Source organism: Mus pahari, chromosome 5 (genome assembly GCF_900095145.1).
Source record: "Mus pahari chromosome 5, PAHARI_EIJ_v1.1, whole genome shotgun sequence".
Lineage (NCBI taxonomy): Eukaryota > Metazoa > Chordata > Mammalia > Rodentia > Muridae > Mus > Mus pahari.
The window spans coordinates 37,173,030-37,193,449 of record NC_034594.1 but is presented as its reverse complement, the minus strand read 5'-3'; the positions used below and the strand labels follow the sequence as shown (position 1 = coordinate 37,193,449).

Sequence of the window (20,420 nt, the reverse complement as noted above, 5' to 3'; positions counted from 1 at the left end):
GTACACATGCTTGCTGCAATACACTCATAGACACACACATGTATATATGCATGTATATACCCACATGCATGTATATATACATGTATACACACACACACACACACACACACACACACACACACACACACACACACACACACACAAGGTTGGGAAGAGATAGATATCCAGGTAGAAAAATATTCTTTGAAAAGAAAGAAAGTCCCCTTTCTATTCGTCAGAGTTCTGAGAAGGAAGGAAAGAAGAGAAATGGAGAACGAAGATATAATAAAAATTCGAGTGGGCAAAAGAGGAACGTTTATGGAAACCATTCATCTAAGCCTGGGCACTGAAAAAATAGAGAACGGCTTAGAGCTGCCTGCATGGGAACCTCAGAGGAAGTGGCTGTAATGAATAAAGAACGCTGACCAGGCCTGAAGGGCCACGAACGCTGGACGGCACACATCTGTCACAGAGCCAGCTGGCATGGCTTTGCCCACATATTCTTAGCAAGCTAGAGGCAGAGGCAGAGGAGAGGAATGACCCACGTTTACAAACTGTAAAATTACAGTGGGAGGTCCTGAGGCTCAGGCACGTGGGCTGTGGGTATCCATGAAGTGGCTGAAAAGGCACCTAAGAAGATGGGCTAGGACACTAGAGAGAAGTGAAGGGACCCCATGTCCTGCTGAGATTAAGGACAAGTGAAAAAGACAAGAGAAGTTTAGTGATAAGAAGCAGGTAGTCAGGGAGGGGATGCAAGCCTTCCCACCCCTTATACTTGGTGATGCCTTCTGGTATGTGAGACAGGAACCCCTTTCTTACAGGTCAGCCTTGCACTTATTTCAAAGAGCGAAGCACCCCTTAGAAATCCATCACTACGGAGCAAACGTGATCTTCTACAGCTTATGCCGCACTCTCCCAGCTCCTGCCATCGGTTCAAGCTCTCCCGAGTGTTTACTCGGGAAAAGTGTTTCAGTAAATAGGCACACTGCTCCGGTGGGGGAGGGCACTTGGAGAAGAGAACCGTACACCTGCACCTGCCTTGATGGGCCCTATTTATTCATTCAAGTTGTCAGAACCAGCACCGATGCTTCAGGAGACACACTAATTGCTGGTCTCCCTGGGACTTATTTGCTATTAGCTCTCCTAACTTGTTCTCAAGACATGAGCTGCAGCCCCAGGCTTGTGAAGAGACAGTAACACTCAGCCAGGGTTATTTTACATCTATCCGTGTTACATTTCAATATGTAAGTTCTGACTTGGTGCTCCAGCCAGCTGTGAACTTTTGGAACCTTGTGGGTTTTGTCACTCCAAACAAGGAACGTGATAGCCATTCCTTTCAATTTGGTACCTAAAACAAACAAACAAACAAACAAAAGACAAACAAAAACCCAGTTGCTGCATTCTCCTAGAGAAGATTTATCGATTTAAACTTCGTGTAGGTGAGAGCCAAATTGTTGATTTGAATTTTTATGAGCCTCAGTCAAATATAGAAGCCAAGGTATTACCACAAGAATGTTGTCGGAACTGAGAGCGATCTTTTAATTTCTGTTCCATTATTTATTCACTGATTTAAACAGACTCTGAAGCTGGACCATAAGCAGGGACAGACATATTTCCTGACCTGCCGAGGAAATTTATATTCTAGAAAGACAGATGTTTGATGGATTTAGTAAAGGGGTGAAGATGTTTTGTTGTCTGAGAGCCAGAGAAACACCGAGGATGAAACTGGTTTAAAAGGAGAATGAAGGGAAGGAGATGCAGAGTCCCCTAGAGGAACAAGGCAGGACACAGGAAGAGTGCTCGAAGAAAGATGCTCCTTGGAGCATCAGGTGTTAAAAGGCATGAACTTCCAGCATAGAGGTATGGGGCCAAAGTGGTCTAGGGCCCACGGCTGCTAACTTTGAAACTGATTCTATGGCAAAGCTAATGAAGGTTTGCCCCGGGGAGGACTATGATATTTGTGCATTTAATCTTCTTCTGTATGAGCTCTAGGAGATCAAATGGATGCCAGCTAGGATTCTAATACAGTAGCCTGGGCAAGAACGTGGACCGATATAAGCAGTGCAGAGAAGCAACTGGTCTCCGTTTAGATGCAAGGAATAAGAAGGGGGAAACAATCGTATGATGAATGGCTTGGCACTGAAGCTTCCACCATGGCTCTGATGAGCATCCTGAATTTGAATTTGAGGTATAATGGAAGTTACAGACTGAGTTTCTGAAATTCCATCCCTTTACACACTTGATGCTCCAAGGAGCCTGGGCCTTTTATCCTTTGAGCACACGTCTTGTGTCTTGCCTTGTCTCCTGGAACTCTCCATCTCCCCGCTTTCAGCTTTCATCTCCCCACTTCCATCTCCCCTTAAACGAATTTCAGTCCTCAGTGTTTCTTTGGTTTTCAGACAACAAAACATTTTCCTTTCTTTTAGTGAGGGAGAGGGAGCAGGAAAAAAAAAATGGTGGCACAGGAGAGAGTTCTTAGGGACAATAGGTCACCTCTCAAACCATTTAGAATATACCGCAATTCTTCCATACCTCTCCACTATTTATGCAAGATCATTATTTCAACAATATGACTTTTGTAAAGTAAAACTGCTCAAGAGGGTATGCATTCTCTTTCTGCCCCTAGCCCCTGTCTGAGAGAGTCTCAAACAGCCAAACTTGGCTTCCATTCACTATGCAGTGGAGGATGACTGAGTTTCTGATCCTTCTGTCTCCATCCTCCAAGGGCTCAGATCACAGTTGCATGTAACTATGCCTACATTATGTGGTTCTGTGGATTGGACCCCAGGCTCTGTACACATCAGACACAGTCTACTAACTGAACTACATAAGCCCTCTCTTGCAAAAGGCATTCTAGTTACCTACTGGCACTCGACTGCTGAGAACTTATCTGGGACCTTGACTATCTCTGTGGAGACGAGCTTGGGAGGAGTCTGATGGATGAGTGTGCTGTGGGTCACTCATGCAGAAAGAAGGGGACTGAGACACCGTGAGCCGGGCAGAGTGTTCTCTTCTTATAACATGGAGAACGCTCCATGGGGTCCTGATGGGCTTGCCTGGTCTTCCTCACAGCATGGTGACCTTAGGATAGACTGTTTACAGAGCAGTCAGTGCTCCAAGCAGGTACCCCAACTATGAAGTAAGAGGCAGAATGACCTCGGTTTGGAAGAAACTTGCTTCTTAACTGCACTAGTCAGCCTGCGTAAGAGCCTGTCTCCTTTTAAGATTCTAACTCTTAATATGGGAGATACTTTTGAAGCCATCATTTCTGAATACAATCTGCCTTAAAGGGCACAGACAAAACAAAAACAAGAGGATATATATATATATATATATATATATATATATATATATATATGATGGTTGCTAATGGCAACAGTCGCTCTAATTTACATTGAGAAACACAATAAAGAAACAAACATATATTCGGTGTATGCTTGAGTTGTTTGATTTTTGATCACCATGTTTGTCTCTTCCTCCAGTATCCCCAGAGTTACCAGTTAGTTAGACTTGCAGATAAAGTAGCTGAGCCCCTCAGTCCACCAGAAGTTATTTCTGTCCAGCTGGTCGCACCTACACAGTATTAGGGTTTAGGAAAATATTGTGTCTGGCTAGTATCTCTGATGAATTCTCTAGTTAGACTTTTTTGAAGAAAAAAAAAATCAATGCTATATGCATAGGCTATTTTTGTTTGGGTACCTTAACCACAGCAGAAAAGCAAGATTCTTTTCATTTATCTCCTCTCTAAGAGAACATTCAGTGAAATCTTTCCTCATTTTCTTTGTAGTTTAAAGTCTCCACTTGGGGAAAAATGGTAATTATTTACATTCACTCTTAATGTAGTTTTTCTTTTCTTTTTTTTTTTTCTTTTTTCTTTGCTCATTCACAGAACTTCCCAGATAAAAGTACTACAATTGTGTACAATCACTTAGAACCCTTTAATCAATACTAGGAAAAAAAAGAGCTAATTACCCTTTGGTCAATAGCAGCATAAGAGAGTTAACTTAATCTCTAAAGTATATTAACTTTGGATATTTCTTCACTGTGGTGTGGAGGAAACAGACCTTAAAACTCCATGGAAACTAGGAATATACTTTCTCTTTTGTTTACAAGGGTGGACCAATTTATAAAAGGCACTCTTTTAAATATCAGTTAAAGTGATTATTTAACTGACTAGATCTTATTTTTCATACAATTTTCTGTTTGTTTTTCCTCTAAAGACTAGTCAAAAAAACAAACAAACAAACAAACAAAAAACAANAAAAAAANAAAAAACAGAAAAAAAAGAAAGAAAAAAGCAAAGAGAAAAAGGTAAAACTACTTTATACATTCAGCATTCAATAAGTCAATTTACATCTGAGCTGTAAGTATTTAAAGAAAACAGGAAATGTCTCCATTAGTGGCCGATGTATATACACATAGAGGATTTGCTCACAGAGAAACATTATGTAGTTGTAACAGAAAGAAAACGCTGAACTGTGGAACAGCATGACAACATGGGTTAGCGTGAAGGACGGGATGCTCCTGAACCAGGCGCAGGACCAATGCTGCCCCACTCCACTTACATGGAATATTATTCACGAAACCAAACTCATAAAAGTAGAGGATAATCTGGTGGTTTCCAGGGACTGTGAAGGCAGGGAACAGGTAGTGACAGAGATAACATTTATTTATACTTGACAGGTAAATCTCAGAGACACTGTACCTGTGGTTAACACTATGTGCATTTATTATTACATGAGGGAAAATGTTGTGTTAAGTGTTTTACAATAGAAAAAAACCCCATTGTTATATGATTGATCATCAATCATCATTTCAACAACTTTTACTGATAATTATCTTCAAAGGCTGAGAAGCAGAGTTCTGAAGAGTTTCAGAGACAGAGGCATGAGAAATCTGGGTTGCAAATTCACCATAGATGGCTTTATGAAATCCCTGCATTTGACAGGAAATGAGGGGTTTGTGCACTCCATTTTACATAAATAGAGGGGCTACTCTGGAGACTGAGGCCAGCGTTCACTCTGTGGTCTGGCGCTCTGTCTTTGTCTTCTACAATGCCTGAGACCTCAGTTCATCTACTGGAGTTAGGGCTCTGGTAGTCCTACAGGGTAGTGAATTAACTCATGTGGTGAAAGAAGACAGCAAACCAAGAGGGCTGACATGATGGAGCAAGGACTGGAATTTTCAGTAGAAGGAACTGAATCTCCTTACTTTAAATGTGGTTAGAGACAGTGTTAAGGGAAAAGGTTACTCAATGATGACTTGCTCTAAAAGTTGAAAAGACCTCCATACTAGATGCCCAGTTTGTGTGTGTGTGTGTGTGTGTGTGTGTGTGTGTGTGTAGGTGCACACATTTGTGGTCACATATGTGAGGAGGTAAGAGGACAATCTTAGTCACTATTCCTCAGGTGGTATCCACATTTTTGAGACAGGATCTTTCCCTGGCCTGGAGTTGGACAAGCAGGCTGGGCTGGCAGGCCACTGAGTTGGAGGGATCTGCCTGCCCTTGTCTCTCCAGCAACAGGACACCAGGTCACACCACCATGCTTGGCTTTTAAAATGTGTTCTGGGGATTGAATTCAGGTCTTTTCCCTTCATCAACTGCTCTAGCTCACCAGATGCTTAGAGTCTGTATTTTACTTTACTAATTATTTCAGAGCAGTGGTTTTTAAACTTTTTATTCATTTTTTTCTAGGAAAAACTCATGCTTTAATCATATTATAAAATTCTAAAATATGTATTTCAATTTCTTTTTTATGTTTTTTTTTTAACTGTAATTGAGTGCTGTTGTAGGAGGCAGCGTTGACTGACAGCAGAGACATGTTGGGCTTATCCCATGCATTGCTCCTCCAGATGCTGCCAGTCCACGCTGAGGGGACACATACACTCTGAGGGACAGCTGGCAGCTTTGGTATGTTCTCCTGCCCCATTGGCCTGATGAAACTTTCTTACCATTGCAATACAAGTTGTAGATTTTTCTGGATTTTTCCTTTTTTCCCCCTCTTTTCAAAGATATCATGATATCTGAAGGCCGTTCTTCAGTGCATCTGCCTATTCTCACTCTTACCATTTAAAAGCACTACCCTCCACCTCCAGCCCAGGGACGGACATAAGCCCCACCTCATGCCTTCCTAGGACTTGTCCCTACTTATATTTACCTACAATTACCATGATAAGATCTTGACTAAATTATTAAACCAAATTTTGATTAACTGATACCAGGAGTGGGGTAAAATCTGTAGCATTCCTGTTATATAAAGTATCAAGTACACAAGAAAGATAAAAAATGTATACTGTTGATAAGCAGATTGTGACCAAGTTGTGGAGAAATAGCATACTATGAAAAAGTGGCTTTAGTAATAATATACGTGAGTTTACTCTTACGCCCTATATCTACCAGTTTGTCTGCCCATCAAATCTATCTTGACAAATTTTCAGTGTGCAAGGTCAAGTTTTATCTATAAAACTGGATCATTTAGGGGCTGGAGAGATTGCTCAGCTGTTGAGAGGACTGGCTGCTCTTCCAGGGGACCGGGGTTTGACTCCCAGCTCATGGCTGTCTGTAGCTCCAGTTCCAGGGTATTTGACACCCTCACACAGTCATACATACAGACAAAACACAGATACACAAAATAAATAAGTCTTAAAAACATGGATAATGTAATATGAAGGATCATTGTAGGAAATAACCAGACTATGGGAGAAGTCCCTATAAACTACAAGGGACTGTTAAAGGGGATACTTTCCCCTGCTGCCAAATGACTTCATTTTGACATGCTCTTATATTGTTCAGCATTAAGTATCTATCTCCTACTTGTCCCTCAGCCATAGTACAAAAGGGGTTACAGTGAAAGGCTAAAAGATGGGGTTGGGGGAAGGAGAAACAGAAGAAGCATTGTGTATTCCGGGCATGTAGTTTGGACAAAGCAATGTGATGCTAATCCCGCAATAGTGGATTTCTTCTTATCCCCTGAAACTGATGCTGACAGTTCCATTTATTCATTCAGTTCCTTTAGACTCCTTGTCAAATCTCCTCTAGTTGCCAAGCAACAATAACAGCAGTTCTGTACATAAGCATTAGGCAATAACTATTGTCAGTGTTTCTCCTTTCTTTGAAAGGGAAATTTAATGACCCTTTCCTATGAGAAAATGATGACAAGAACGAGTCCCACAGTGAAATCTAAAAGCTGTGCAGCTGGTGTTCTTGCTATCTGAATCCAAGCATTGGACTAAACTAAACTCTTGTGAAAAATTATAAAATGAAGGTTTTTTTCCCCCCAGAAGCTTGCATGCTTGTTCGTTGTCACAAGTATATGTCATTAAAACTCATTCCCAACCCTAAGAAATGGTTTCTTTGTGAAATAGGTTAATGCTCTAAATATGAGGCATGGTGCATACTGTCATTCTCTGATCTCCTAACATCTCTTTAATCGATTTTTTTATTTTACTTTTTCTGACTACCCTCCACTCCAAATAAAAACTTGAGTTATATTTTCCGTACTTTATAAAACACAGACCAAGAGTTACAGGAAAAAAGGAAAATGGGGAATGCTTACTGTGAGACAATAAATTACCCATCCAACTGTTGTGGATAGAAACTTGGACACCAACATGAACACTTGGTATCTCAGTGACCTGCAGAAATGGTGATGATACGTCCTTGCATGCAGCGTGGACAAGAGAGTCTTCTTTCCTTTCCTTTTAATGACTCTGTATGGTTATTGTTTACAATCCAATTTACCTCAATAACTTGAACAGCTCTAAAAGCTATTCACAATAAATGGTCTCTCAGCAATGATATTATAGACTGGGCTGTTCCCCATTTCCATGTCATCGAATTGTCTTGTCTCAATTATATTTTGTGCAGCTCAGCAAGAGCTATCAGAGTCTGAAAGTCAAGTCCACTTTTTATGTTTTGTCATCTGGACTTTTCTTCCAACTTCTGTTCTTGGTTCCACAGGAAGTTTCATTTTAAACCCTGAGAGAAATGTTAACTAGAGGCAGTTTTTCCATCTTTACTTGTAAACTAAACAGATGATCCCCCTTTATAGGATTGCTGGGGATCAAACCTGGGACCTCACACCTGCTGGATGAGTCCCCTCCACCTGAGCATGCCTCCAGCTCGGCTTTGTGAGATGATTTACAACCCTGCCTCACTTGCTTACTGGTAACCTGAAGTCTAGAAGAGTTAAATGGTTTGTTTCAGGTTACTCAGCTACTGATTGTGAAGCTGACAGCTCTCACCTTCTAGACGTATGTTTCTCTGAAGCCTCCCTTGCTGAGGCCAGTCCCGAAGGCACTGGGTCCCTTACAGAATCATTCATCACTGGAATGACTTATTCTGTCACGCCTGAGTACTAGGAACATGCTAACTCTACAGGCAAGGATCCCTTTCCTTCCATCAACACGTTTTCTTACTAAATTGAATTTGATTGATAGTAATACATGAGAAAAACCTGACCAAAAATATATTTTTTTCTATACTACTCATCATTATTTTAAAACTCAATAAATCAATTTCACTTGATACTTAAGTGTATTAAGTAGGAAGTAACTCAAACAGTCACTATCCACTAATTTATCCATGGAGTTCCTAGTGTTGAACTTTGCTTTAAAGAAAACTACTTTATGCACTCATATTTGCACACCCACATGCGCACACACACACCTACATGTAATTAAAAATAATAAAATCAAATCTTTAACAAGATAAAAAATGAGAAAATGCCAATGAGCAGCTATTTTCAACCACAAGACTTTTGGTTGACCAAATATTTCCTTCTGCTGTTCATCCTCAATCAAGCTTGCTTTGGGGATCTATTCTGTGAGCAGTTACTGCCTAGCAACCTCATTTGTTATCATGACTTGCCAGGGACTATGGTGGTTGCTTACCACCTTCTAAAGATGTTTATTTCCTGCAGAAGCACATGTGGTCAACCCAAGCAACCCAACTAAGCTCCCATTTCTAGAAGCAATTTAAACCATGCTTTAATAGCAATGGATATGAGAAAATGAGCTGACATTTCCATTAACCTCCATACCGTTTTTCAAGAAGCCTGGAGATTTGATAACATTTCATAAATGGGATTTCATAAGTCTAAAGAACTTAGCTATTCAGCTACTTGTGTTCAATCATTTGTTATCCAGCCACTTACCAAACTCTTAACTCGGGGGCCAACTATAGGTCAAATCCAAGACTGTAAGACCCACTCCTTAGTCTTAACACAGGGAGACAGACAGCTAAGACCCTTGTTACATGCAGTGAGTTGTGATGAAAGATGCAGAGTCCCTTTGAGGAAGCACCAGGAGAGAGAGAGAGAGAGAGAGAGAGAGAGAGAGAGAGAGAGAGAGAGAGAGAGAGAGATGTCTGAAAGGGTTCCTGAGTAGGCGTGGAGTGAGGCTCAGGTCCTGGAGAAAGAAGTATTATACAGGATCCTGCCTTTGCAATGGGTTGGAGGCAAAGATGTTCAAGGTCACAGTGGCTGGGCTGAAGGGCACATGTCTCCACATGGGGAAGAGACAGGGGTAGATGAAAGTAAGGAAGAATGAAGACAGGACTGATCAAGAATAAGGTGTAAGCCATACTGAGAAAACTGAACTATTTGAATTTTTATTTTTCAATTGAAACCCTTACAGTTATAATCTGACACTACGAAGTTAGTTTGAAATAAAGTGTCACAAGTATCTATTACATTTTATTTCCCCTGAATATTAAACATTATTAGCTTCTTTTCTGGACTAAAAAACTAACTGCAAGAAGACAAAAGTTATTTCTTCAAAGGACTTGGCTTCTATTCAATCCACCCTGTTGGGTCACTAGAGATAGACAAAGACCTCATCCCATTAAATCTTGCTTTACAACAGAAAAGATAGTGAATTTCCTTGTTTACATATATATTTGTTTTTGTGGATGTGTGTATGTGTGTGTGTGTGTGCACGTGTGTGCCAGGCCAGTGGCCCGCCCTGTGTGTTGTCATTTCTCAAGGCCTTCCATCTTGTTTTTTTGAGGACTGTCTCTCAGTGGTCCTGGAGCCCAGTGACTTGGCAAGGCTGGCCAGTAAGTTCCAGGGACTTACTGGTTTTTGCCTTCCCACTGCTGTGGTTACAAGCTTGGTCACCAAACTGGCCTTTGAAATGAGTGCTGTTCCACCTCAGATTCCCAGGTTTGCCCTGCACTGACTGAGCTGTCTCCTGAGCCAGCTCCTAACATAAGACTTTCTTTTTTTAAAAAAAAAATTTCCACAGTTGTTGACTAGATATTGTATCGGCACCACTAGAAAATCTGCTCATTAATCTACAAAAGCTTGTAACTTAAGACCAAACAGTTATTATTACTCTTAATTTTCAAAACTGAAATGCCATTGCTTTGTGTGACAGATTGAGAAACAAACTAATCATAAAAGGCCACACAAGCTAATAACTAAAGGAAATAAGTATACCAAAATAAATCAAACTGAAACTATATATGATCAGAATTTCTGTTGTTTATTCCGGCTTATTTGATGGAGTTGAGAAGTCTATTAACTTTTGACAGGGAGGGTGGACTTCACTAATTGAGTTAGCAGGCTTTGTTCTCACTGTCATGCAGATTCACAACATTGACAACCCAGACGGTGCCCTTTCCAAAAATGCTGCCAACATTTTGATGAGTTATTCAAGTGGAGTGGCAAAACACCCACTGTTCCTACCCCTCCTCGCGTGGACACCCGACAGCCCTGGACAGTCACTGTTCTGATGCCCGAGCCAAGGATGGCACCTTCATGCTGACTCTCCATGCTGTGTGCCCACACAGACCAGCTTGTTTCCTCTCTTCTGCAGGAGACAGCCTAATCCTGCCTGCTCTGCCTCCCGTGGTGGTCTGACCACCAGCTGCGCTCCGCAGGGACCATTTGCGATAAATCTGCTTCTGTAGAGGGCTTTATTTACATTCTATAGCTTGACTGGGGAAGGCTGCATCCATCTACCAAGGGATGACTGAAAGGGGGCTAGTCTGTGACCAGCACTAGGAAGTCCACCCCAGCCTTTCAAACTGGGGAGCATCAATTCTCATTTAAATAAAGGGAGTCTATGAAGGCACATTATCAAGGAGATGCAGTTTTCTGCTATTGTTTATTTAATGATCAATATGCTAAAATATCTTAATATTAAAATAATATGTGGAATACATGATGGAATATAATGGATAGAAATTCTATGTCGATTAAGACACCACACAAAGAGACTCTACATTAAGTTGTTTTGTTTTGTTTTTTCCGGTCTCCTTCAGTAGCGCTTGTGGTTTTCTGTTCATGGTGGGAACTCCGAGAAACAGGGAAAAGGGAGTGGGCTTTAGAACCAGACATAGCAAAGTCTGACTTTGACAAAGTCAAGAGTGACCTCAAGCCTCAGTGTCCCCATCAAAGAGGATGTCACTGAATAGACATATAAGCATGCATCACAGTCACCTCTGAAAACATGTCCCACTGATCCACGCTCCTGCCTGCATCTTACCATCAGCTGGCCTCTGCCTGTGGAAGAGAGCCCTACACAGCTCTAACATGGTCGAAACCTGTTGGCACTCAAACACCTTCAGCAGTCTAGTGAAGCCTGAGGTCCTTCTCAGGACAACGTGCTAAAATTCACGACAGACAATATGCATCATTACAAAAAGAAATAGCTCCTATTGAGATAAAGGCCAATACCAATAACAAGAAACAAAAGAAAACAAAGCATGCTACAGTATCCCATGCAACATCTCCGTCAACACCTCAGACAGCACAATCTAGCATCAGGGTGTAGAATGACAGTTGTTTTGAAATGATGACAGACAAGTTACACACCAGGATGCTGGGAACACATTATGGCTTCCAGTGATGTGAGTCGCAGTCTTGCTACTGTGGGGTTTTCACACTGCATGCTTGAAGGAATTATTAATTTCTCCTCGATGTGACTAATGATAAAATGCACCTTTATATTATAAGACAAAAACCGTTTCCATCCAGGTACACGGAATCCTCCATTCCACCTGTTCCCCTGAAGGTTAATGGCCGAGGGGAAGTGGCACCCTCTGGCCTTTGTTCCCATTCCCTCTGCCCATCACCCTCAAGCCCACAATGGCTACCTGTTTTCCAAACACATTCCCTCTGTGCATTTGAAGCACTTACTTTTGTGTTTTGTTTTGTTTTGTTTTGTTTTGTTTTGTTTTGTTTTGTTTTGTATACAGGATTCTCTACTCTCGAATCTTTACATGGTTGTTTCGATCCCATCAACTTTCAGTTCTCACAGGACCTCTCAAAGAGCTCTTGGGACATCCTCATGTAAAATAGTCACCTCTCTACCTCCGTCCCACCAAAACACACCTGATGTGTCACTGTCAAAGCTGCTGTCATGGTCTAAAATGGCTGTGCTCATTTTATATGTTACTGTATTTATTTTGGCTTCTCCACCCTAAATGAGCAGGTGTTTCATCTGGATGCTCAATGCCATTTAGCCCTGGCATCCAGTTAGGAAGAAAACTGCAAGGACTTCACAAATATCACTCCTCTCAGCATGCATTCTATGTTTTCAGTATGGTAGGGATACAAAGAAAGCGATGAGGAACAAATACCCACATTCAAGGACATGGCAGTCCAATGAGCCTGGGATACCTCTAGAGAAGGAGTCAGGGCTGACCTAGGTTCCTGGCCAGGCTCTCATGACCGTGTGTGAATCTCTTAGTCCCTGTTGCCATGGAGTAGGTAGGGTAGATTTATCTCCATGGGCTATGATTCAAGGCCATTAGGACGCAACACTACCATGTAATTATTAATACACAGATGGCAAGAGAATGATGTTGACAGAAAGTCAAGTAAACTTTCCAGCCTGGTAAGGGCTGTGAGCGTTGATCAGTTCATAACAAATGATAAAGATGGGAGAGGGAGAGGACAAGGGGAGGGGGAATTCTGTGTCATGAACTCTCAAGGTTGAAAGACCTAAAAGGCTATCTGAACCAGCCACAAGATGGTTGGAGAGGCAGTCCCACACTCAAGTCCTTAGATGCTGCCGACGTGCTACGTGAACTAAGCCACATGGTTCACCTGTGCTGTCGTTCAGTTTCTGTCTCTGCATCATGGAAATCACGGTAAAAATGAGAGAATAAATGTATTGTGCTTATCACACATTTAACAGATGAATGGTCCTGATAAATATTATATCAATGCAGCGGACTTTCTATGTATCTCTGCAAACCATTTCCCCTTTTCCCCATTACAATCAAGTTTTTACCAGCAGGGATTGTATTAACTAGTCTGCGGTTTCTGAGAGTCAAGACCTTACCTTCTCCTTGACGTTCACGTGAGTGTTGAGTTCAGCCATCTTCCTTCTAGGGGTATAAGCCCTATAAAGAAGGGATAAAAGAAATGGTTAATGTTTCAAAGATGATCTCCAAAGTGTCCTGTTGTGGTTTGAATGAGAATGCCCCCCCCCATAGGCTCATATATTTGAATGATTGATTAGTCTCCAGTTGGTGAACCTGTTTAAGAAGGTATGGCCTGTTGAAGAAGTTATATCACTAGCACTGGGATTTAAGCTTTCAAAAACCAATATCACTCCTAGTTCTCCCTCCCTCTCTCTGTCTCTCTCTCTCTCCCTCTCTCCTCCTGTCTCTCCCTCTCTCCCTCTGTCTCTCTCTCCCTCTCTCCTGTCTCTCTTTCTCCCTCCGTCTCTCCCTCGCTCCTCCAGCTTGAGATCATATACAAGCTCCTAGATTCTGCTTTGGCACCATGTCTGCCTGCCTGCTGCCATGCTTCTCACCATGATGATCATTGACTCACCCACCATAAACTCTTTATTCTATTAGTTGTCTTGGTCATGGTGTCTTAGCACAGCAACAAAGAGTACCCAAGACATTCTCCCTACTGACATGGTAAACCATTCCATTCAGCCCTGAGCGTAAGTATGATCTTAGAATGGAGAAATACTTTCCAGTTCAACATTTCACTCAGGTGTGTTCTAACAGCATGCTATAGTAACTCTGGAAGACAATGCATATCTTTTTATCCATACTGTATTAACATGGAAAATGATATAGAGAGGTTGGAATGAACCCTAACTGTGTTTCTTCTTATTATGAAAAAGAGAATAGGAAGTAGTAAAAAACTGAAATTATACCAATTTCAAATAAGCATGCATATGGCGTTCCCCATTGTACCATCAGCTGCCTTAGTTGCTCTCAATTATGTTAGGTCTTCTGAGCACAGGTGGGCAGTACTACAGAATGAGCCACTAAAAAATGGCTGCAACTGTCTACATAAGATATAGTATTCTTTCTTTTCCTTCTATGCAGAATGCTTTTATCTTAGTGTGGCCATTTATTTCTGTCAGCTTCATCTTAGCTCAAGTTTCTTCTTTCCTGAGAAAGAGCTTTCCTGACAGCTACAGTTGGCATCACCCTGGCCTGCTCTCCATTGGCACACTTAGCAATACACTGCTATCAACGTCTGGGATACGTGTGTGCTCTCACCACATCTTCTGAACACTGTGAGCGTCCCATCTCCAGTCTCAGTGGACCCTGGACACTGCTCGCCATCGTTCTCCTCCTAACGTCAGGCCTGCACCTTTGCTGTCTGTGGAGGAGCTCCACTCTGAGCTCTGTGTCCCTAACAGCAATCAGGGGTAGTTTCCTTTCTCCTATTTGGCCAAAATCTTCAAATGATTATTGTTGAAAACGTATCTTAAGTCTTTTATAGTTTTGATCTTTTTGAGATATAGAAGAAATGAGTTAAAGTCAATGACAGATTTGTCCAGAAGTTAGCACCGAGTCGTTCTCTGAATATATACAGCCTGTTTGCATGGTTTTTTTTTGTCAACCAAGAACCAAGGAAACACTTTCTTGTGTTCTTTCTGACTTTTGGCATCAAGTATCCCTATCTCCAGAGAAGACACATACATGTACAACACTGTTTGCAAAAAATGTTTTTGATTTCTTCCTCTTTCTTTTAAACCTAGGTCTTAAGTAAAATATAAATTTTGATTTAATACCTTTTGTCAGTTTTTGGATGAAAGCTTGACAATATCCATTGTAGACCCTATTATTACTTCAATTATTCTCAAATAGGAATCTGTTTAGACATATTATCAAATTCTGGAAACAATCAGGTTTTATTTTTAGAACTTTCCAAAGAGCGCTGCCAACTGACATGTGCATTTGGGCATGCTAGCCAGAGGCCCTGCACACTCCCTCCCAGGAAGGTGGTTCTTGGTAACATGCTTTGCATAGACAGCCACCCCACTGAAAAATACCTCTCACCTCTTTCAGTTGGCAAATGCTATGCCTCCAAAGTTGGCATGAGGGAGACAGCAAATGTACTAGCTGGCAATTCAGACTTCCACTTTTTTCTGGCTTACTCCTGCCCTTGAATGGTTCCAGGAAACAATTATTGTCTGGTTGTCTCTAACAATGAACAGGGAAGCTGTGCAGGGCTTTTCTGATTATAGCCATGGAAAGTGAAACCTTCATCGGCACTATGCCTGCAAGACATCTACGGAGAGGGCACTTAGCAGACACCAGTTTGGTTGTCTTATCCAGATGGAAGTTCTGGCATTATGCAAACATCGCCGGTTACCTAGCTTTTTTGGGTGTGTGACTATGTACATATGGGAGGGTCACTAAGACGTACACATACAGAACTACGCAGGAAATGAGTGGTGACACCTGCTTTGGTGTCATTTGATAGGAAAATCCTGTGAGCCAGAGCTACGCCAGCTGGCTTTTCTGGACACATCTACCTTTACCATTACAGACCTGTGAAACCTGGTGGAAGAGGTTTTGTTTTGTTTTGGCATTTGGGTTTTAAAGTTTAGATTTGATATGAGGCATTTTCTAAAGCTGAAGAGTTATAATCCGCAGAGGAACCAGGAAGAGATCCCAGTGAACAGATGTTCCTAAGTTCTGAGAAAGTGGCACCAGTGCTGATGGTAAGATAGGTTCACAAGATAAAGCTCATGCATGACACCAACACCAACACACACACACACACACACACACACACACACACACACACACCCCTACTTGGCAATTTCTCTGCCCACTGACCTCACAGTACAACTCAACAGAGGCTCTTCTTAAGTACTAATGCCAGTAGGATTATGTTTTTCCATGAAAGAAAATGCTGGCTACAAATGTGGATTGGGGCTATGTAGGTTTCTCAGATGTGAAGGAAGATAGGAATAATGGTAGGAGCTGGTCCCCGCCCCAGCCCTATGGGAAGGGCTTCCCCTGCAGGGTCTTCTTTCTGTGGAGATTCTAGTGTTCCTTCCAAACCACATCTTTCTGTTGGCTGGTAGATACTAGAAGGTTGGGAGACTGCCCAGATCTCCAATTATAGAAACTAATTGAAGGGCTTCAAGCTAAACAGATCAAAATTTTACTTTGCCTTTAAAAATTATGAGTTAAGTCATTGGCTACGAAGTTGGGTTCTACTGATCAGGACAGCCGCCAGGGGCACCATGGGCTGGCGAGGGAGAACTTCAGCTTCATGCTCAAGAGTGTTTGCACCTTTCAGTTGGTGCTGGTCCTGCCTGGGTGTTCAGAAGCACGCTTGGCCTCTGCAGTGCTTCGTGCACCATGGGGGCAGACTCATTCCTGTCCCCTGTGAGGATGAACTGTGTTGTGGCCCTCAGCTTTTGAGAATCTGTTTCCTGCTATGAACTGCATCTGACCAGTCGGTCTCATTTCATCTCAGCCTTGTTTACTCTAGATAGTAAAGGAACATGCCCTCCAAGAGACCCATTTTTACCAGCCTGCCTATGACAAAGACCAGCATCCAACCATGGGAAATGACAGCCCCCACAAGCTGCAGACAGAAGCCTCCAGTGTTGGCATGGCTCTGGTCCCTTGGTGAGTGCTCAGAGACAAAAGGTCTTCCCAATTCCTCTAATTCTTGCTTGGTTACTACACCTGGCAGTGTATTATGGATCAATGTGATGCATGAGTCATTCCTTAACATCTGTTGATCACAAGAGCTTCAAGTCAACAAGGCACTTGAAGCTATTCTTGGAACAGACGGAGTTACTGGGGCCTAACTGTAGGCTTGTACTGCATACGGCACTGGTCAATGGCGAGTTACACACAGGTTGGCATATGACACACATCTGATCTGTGGAAGAGGCTGCACAATCTAGACATGTGTACATGTACTCCTTGATGCTTGTACAACAATGAAGTTGCCTCATGATTCTTCCTCTGGTGTTCTGAGACATAACAACTGTCCTCTAGTCCATGAAACCGTGTTCTCGGCCAGTCTATCGGCCAGCACAGAGACACCCCAAAATCTAAATGCTGCTATTCACATAGCGTTTCAAAAGCTTAGTTAATGTTTTAAGATTTTTTTTTCTTAAAATTATAACTTGAATAGCTGTACTACCATTTCAAATATGTTTTATCATATATTTTAGTATATACCCTAGACAAAAATAAAGATCAAGAAAGTTGTAAAAATCTTATTAGGCAAAGACATCAGTCACAAAGGAAAGAATTCACCACTTTAATATATCATCACTACACCCCTCCAGAGTAAAATTAATAAAACATAAATATGGTTAACATGGACCACTTCAGGCATGAAGTTCTATCAAACTGAAGTACCCGCTGAGTGATGTCCTTACTTAGCATGCATTAATGCCATTCTGAAACCTGCGAGCTTCCAAACAAAAGGAAATATTTTTATGAGAAATAAAGCAGAGTGGTAGGAATCCTGACAAATAGATTTACCTTAGCATTTCTAATTGGCATAATACAATGAAGTTTCCTGGGTATGTCAATGTGATCAATTACCTACTCCAAGTTCAAATATTTTGTGTTTTTCCTGCAGTCATGGAAACAGGAAACTTCCAGGAGTGGCCTGAGATGCCTGGCTGATTAGCATTTGCCCTGGCTCTCTGTGGCTCTCTGTGATGTGACATGGTGGTTTCACTTTTGTTTCTCTGGAACCCAGGGTGGCTCTCAGGTTCAGTTTCCTGTTCTCAGGCGTTACATCACACTGTCTGAAGTGGCTTTGGAGAATCAGAGGTAGCCAGGAGAGAAACTTAAGAAAACGATCTTATTGACTTCTATTGAGGCACAATTTGTAAACAAACACAACAAACTGTTTATCTGGGGATATTACTAGAGTAATAAGTTACCATTGTGAGTGGATAATAAGTGTCCTAACTTCATGATGGCACAGGGCAGGGACCCTTCAGGTGTGTTGCTTAATAACCAGAAACTCCTCAACTGAGGTATTTGGAAAAGAGAAGTTTGGGCGGTCCAGAGGAGCTGGGGTTGTGATTAAAAAACAACTGTTCTCCAGCTCAATGTCCCATATAGTTAGTCTGGAACGTGCTAGAAATATAAAATAGTTCCAGGAATTTACAGACTTAACACAAAAAGAATGTAAACTGTCTCATTCATATTTGTACATTGCCTGTATGTTAAAATAATGAAATAGATAAGTTAAGCAAAGTATAGTACCCGATTTTTAAATCCATTCCTTTAACTTACATATTTTCTTTAGCATGTCTACTACAGAATTCAAAATTATGTTCTACTGCAAAGTGCTGTACCAGAGCAGTGGTTTTTGGGGTTGGGGGTTCCCCAAGGAACATCATTACCACTGAGGACTTGTTAGAAATGCAAATAGTCTGCCACATGGCAGGCTGGGTGACTCAGGAGCTGGGCTGAGGGAGAAGGAAGGTGGCAATCAGGGTTTCAGCCAGGCTCATGGTCAGAGCCCACCCATTAAGACCAGAGTCTCCACCCCACAGAAGCCCGGATGGATAAACGGGGTCATTTCCTACGAACTGAAGAGTGGTACTTTTGCTAAGTTTATCAATATCAATTAGCACACTTACAGAGAACTGGTAATGTGTCAGGCATTCTGCTACATCTAGACTCAAGTCATTTGCTTTTTTTATTTTTTATTTTTTATTTATCCCTCTTAACTTCAAGGTAGAAACTAGAACTCTTTTCATTCTATACTTGTGAGCACTGAGCACAAAGAGACTAAGTTAAAAGCCTACAGATAGTCAGAGGACCGAGACTCAAACCGAGCCCTGCTGCCTCAGCCCACAGTAACTGTCATGGAGTTCGGGGACTCTGAACTATAGTACGAACAGTCTTGCAGGTCCCACTTTTTGCCAAAAGAATGTCCACCGGTCTTCCTGAATAGGGACATCTTAAGAGACACCTGCAGTTTTTCTTAGTTTAGGGCATGCTATTACCTTTGAAAGACTGACTCATTTCATCTTCCTCCTGACATCCACTATCCCAGAGTGACATGCTTTAGGAGTAGATAGGAAAGGAGCCAGGCTTGGGCAGGGGAGCTGAGGAAGCCGCACTTGTCTGTAAAGGATGCCTTTCATCCTGACAGGGCCCCATGTAGGCCTGGCATGTGACCCTCAGGTCTCCAAGTGCGGAGAAAAGGTGGATGTATTCAATGACCTTTATAGTCCTTTGTAGCTCCTGGGTACTGTAAGTCAGAAAAGGCACAGGGAGTTGATGGGGACTCTCAAGAGTGGCAGGAAGCTGACCATTCACCTGCGGAAAGGGCACGGGGCTTGATGTAGCAGGCTACTTCTCTATGTAGATCACCTTCCAACTAGTTCAGAGACTCATTGTCCAGTCTTCCATGCACAGTGGGGTGCTTGCATGCCAACCGAGGAGGAAAATACTTACTCTTTTGTGAAGTTGAGAGTTTCTCTGCATTTACTACTAGGAGGGGTTCCTCCTGCCTGGGCTTCCCTCTGGTGCTCTGGGCCAGCGTCACCTATCTGCCCTTATTAATTATTGAGGTCTCAGATTGACATTCCATGGGTTCTTTTTTTTTTTGTTTCCATGCTTTTAAGATTGCATATAAAGCCCTGTTCCTTAGAGGAAATTCTCTTTAATTGCTAAGAACGAGGATATACAAGCAATGAGACAGCATGGTGACAGAAATATGAATTTTGTAGGGCAGTACTTACTTGGATATTTTTGTTTAATTTGGAGAAAAAAAAAACCCTCAAGGTTGCATTTTTATTCAAAGACACTTCAATGTACTCAACCCACTGTTAGCACAGCTTCACTGAATAGCATTTTAAGGGCAAATGTCAGGAAAAAATGTTCACATTTAAAAGCTTTGGCTCAGCCTCTTTTGAAAAGCAGGGTTAGCCTTTCCTTTAGAAATGTCTCTGCCTACTAAATTCTTTGTGGGGGGAAGAAAGAAAATTGAATGTTTTATTTAAACAGGTCATTAACAGTCAATACTTATTTGAAAAGGCCTGCTTTCAGAGGCAGATAAAAGCCTCCAATCACTTAGAATATCACTTGAGCGGATCTAGGGCAGGATGTGCTGATGCGAATTTCAGACCTTTCTGGGAGAAATGTCTTCACCAACAGACAGGTGCTCATGTGGGCAGGAGGGTCCTGTGCCTCTGAGTTCCCCGTGGACACAGCGTGGACAGGTGCT

The 20,420-nt window shown here is 41.9% G+C and overlaps 1 protein-coding gene across 9 annotated transcripts in view; it reads right to left on the bottom strand.

Moving 5' to 3' along the window:
- The window catches only part of Spats2l (spermatogenesis associated serine rich 2 like), a 175,877-nt gene that overhangs the window by 82,987 nt on the left and 72,470 nt on the right, over positions 1 to 20,420 (bottom strand). For all 9 annotated transcript variants that reach the window (XM_029539102.1, XM_029539104.1, XM_029539103.1 and 6 more), the window contains one exon: positions 13,273 to 13,333. In XM_029539102.1, the coding sequence (XP_029394962.1) occupies positions 13,273 to 13,333 (61 nt within the window). The remainder of the gene's footprint in view (positions 1 to 13,272; positions 13,334 to 20,420) is intronic.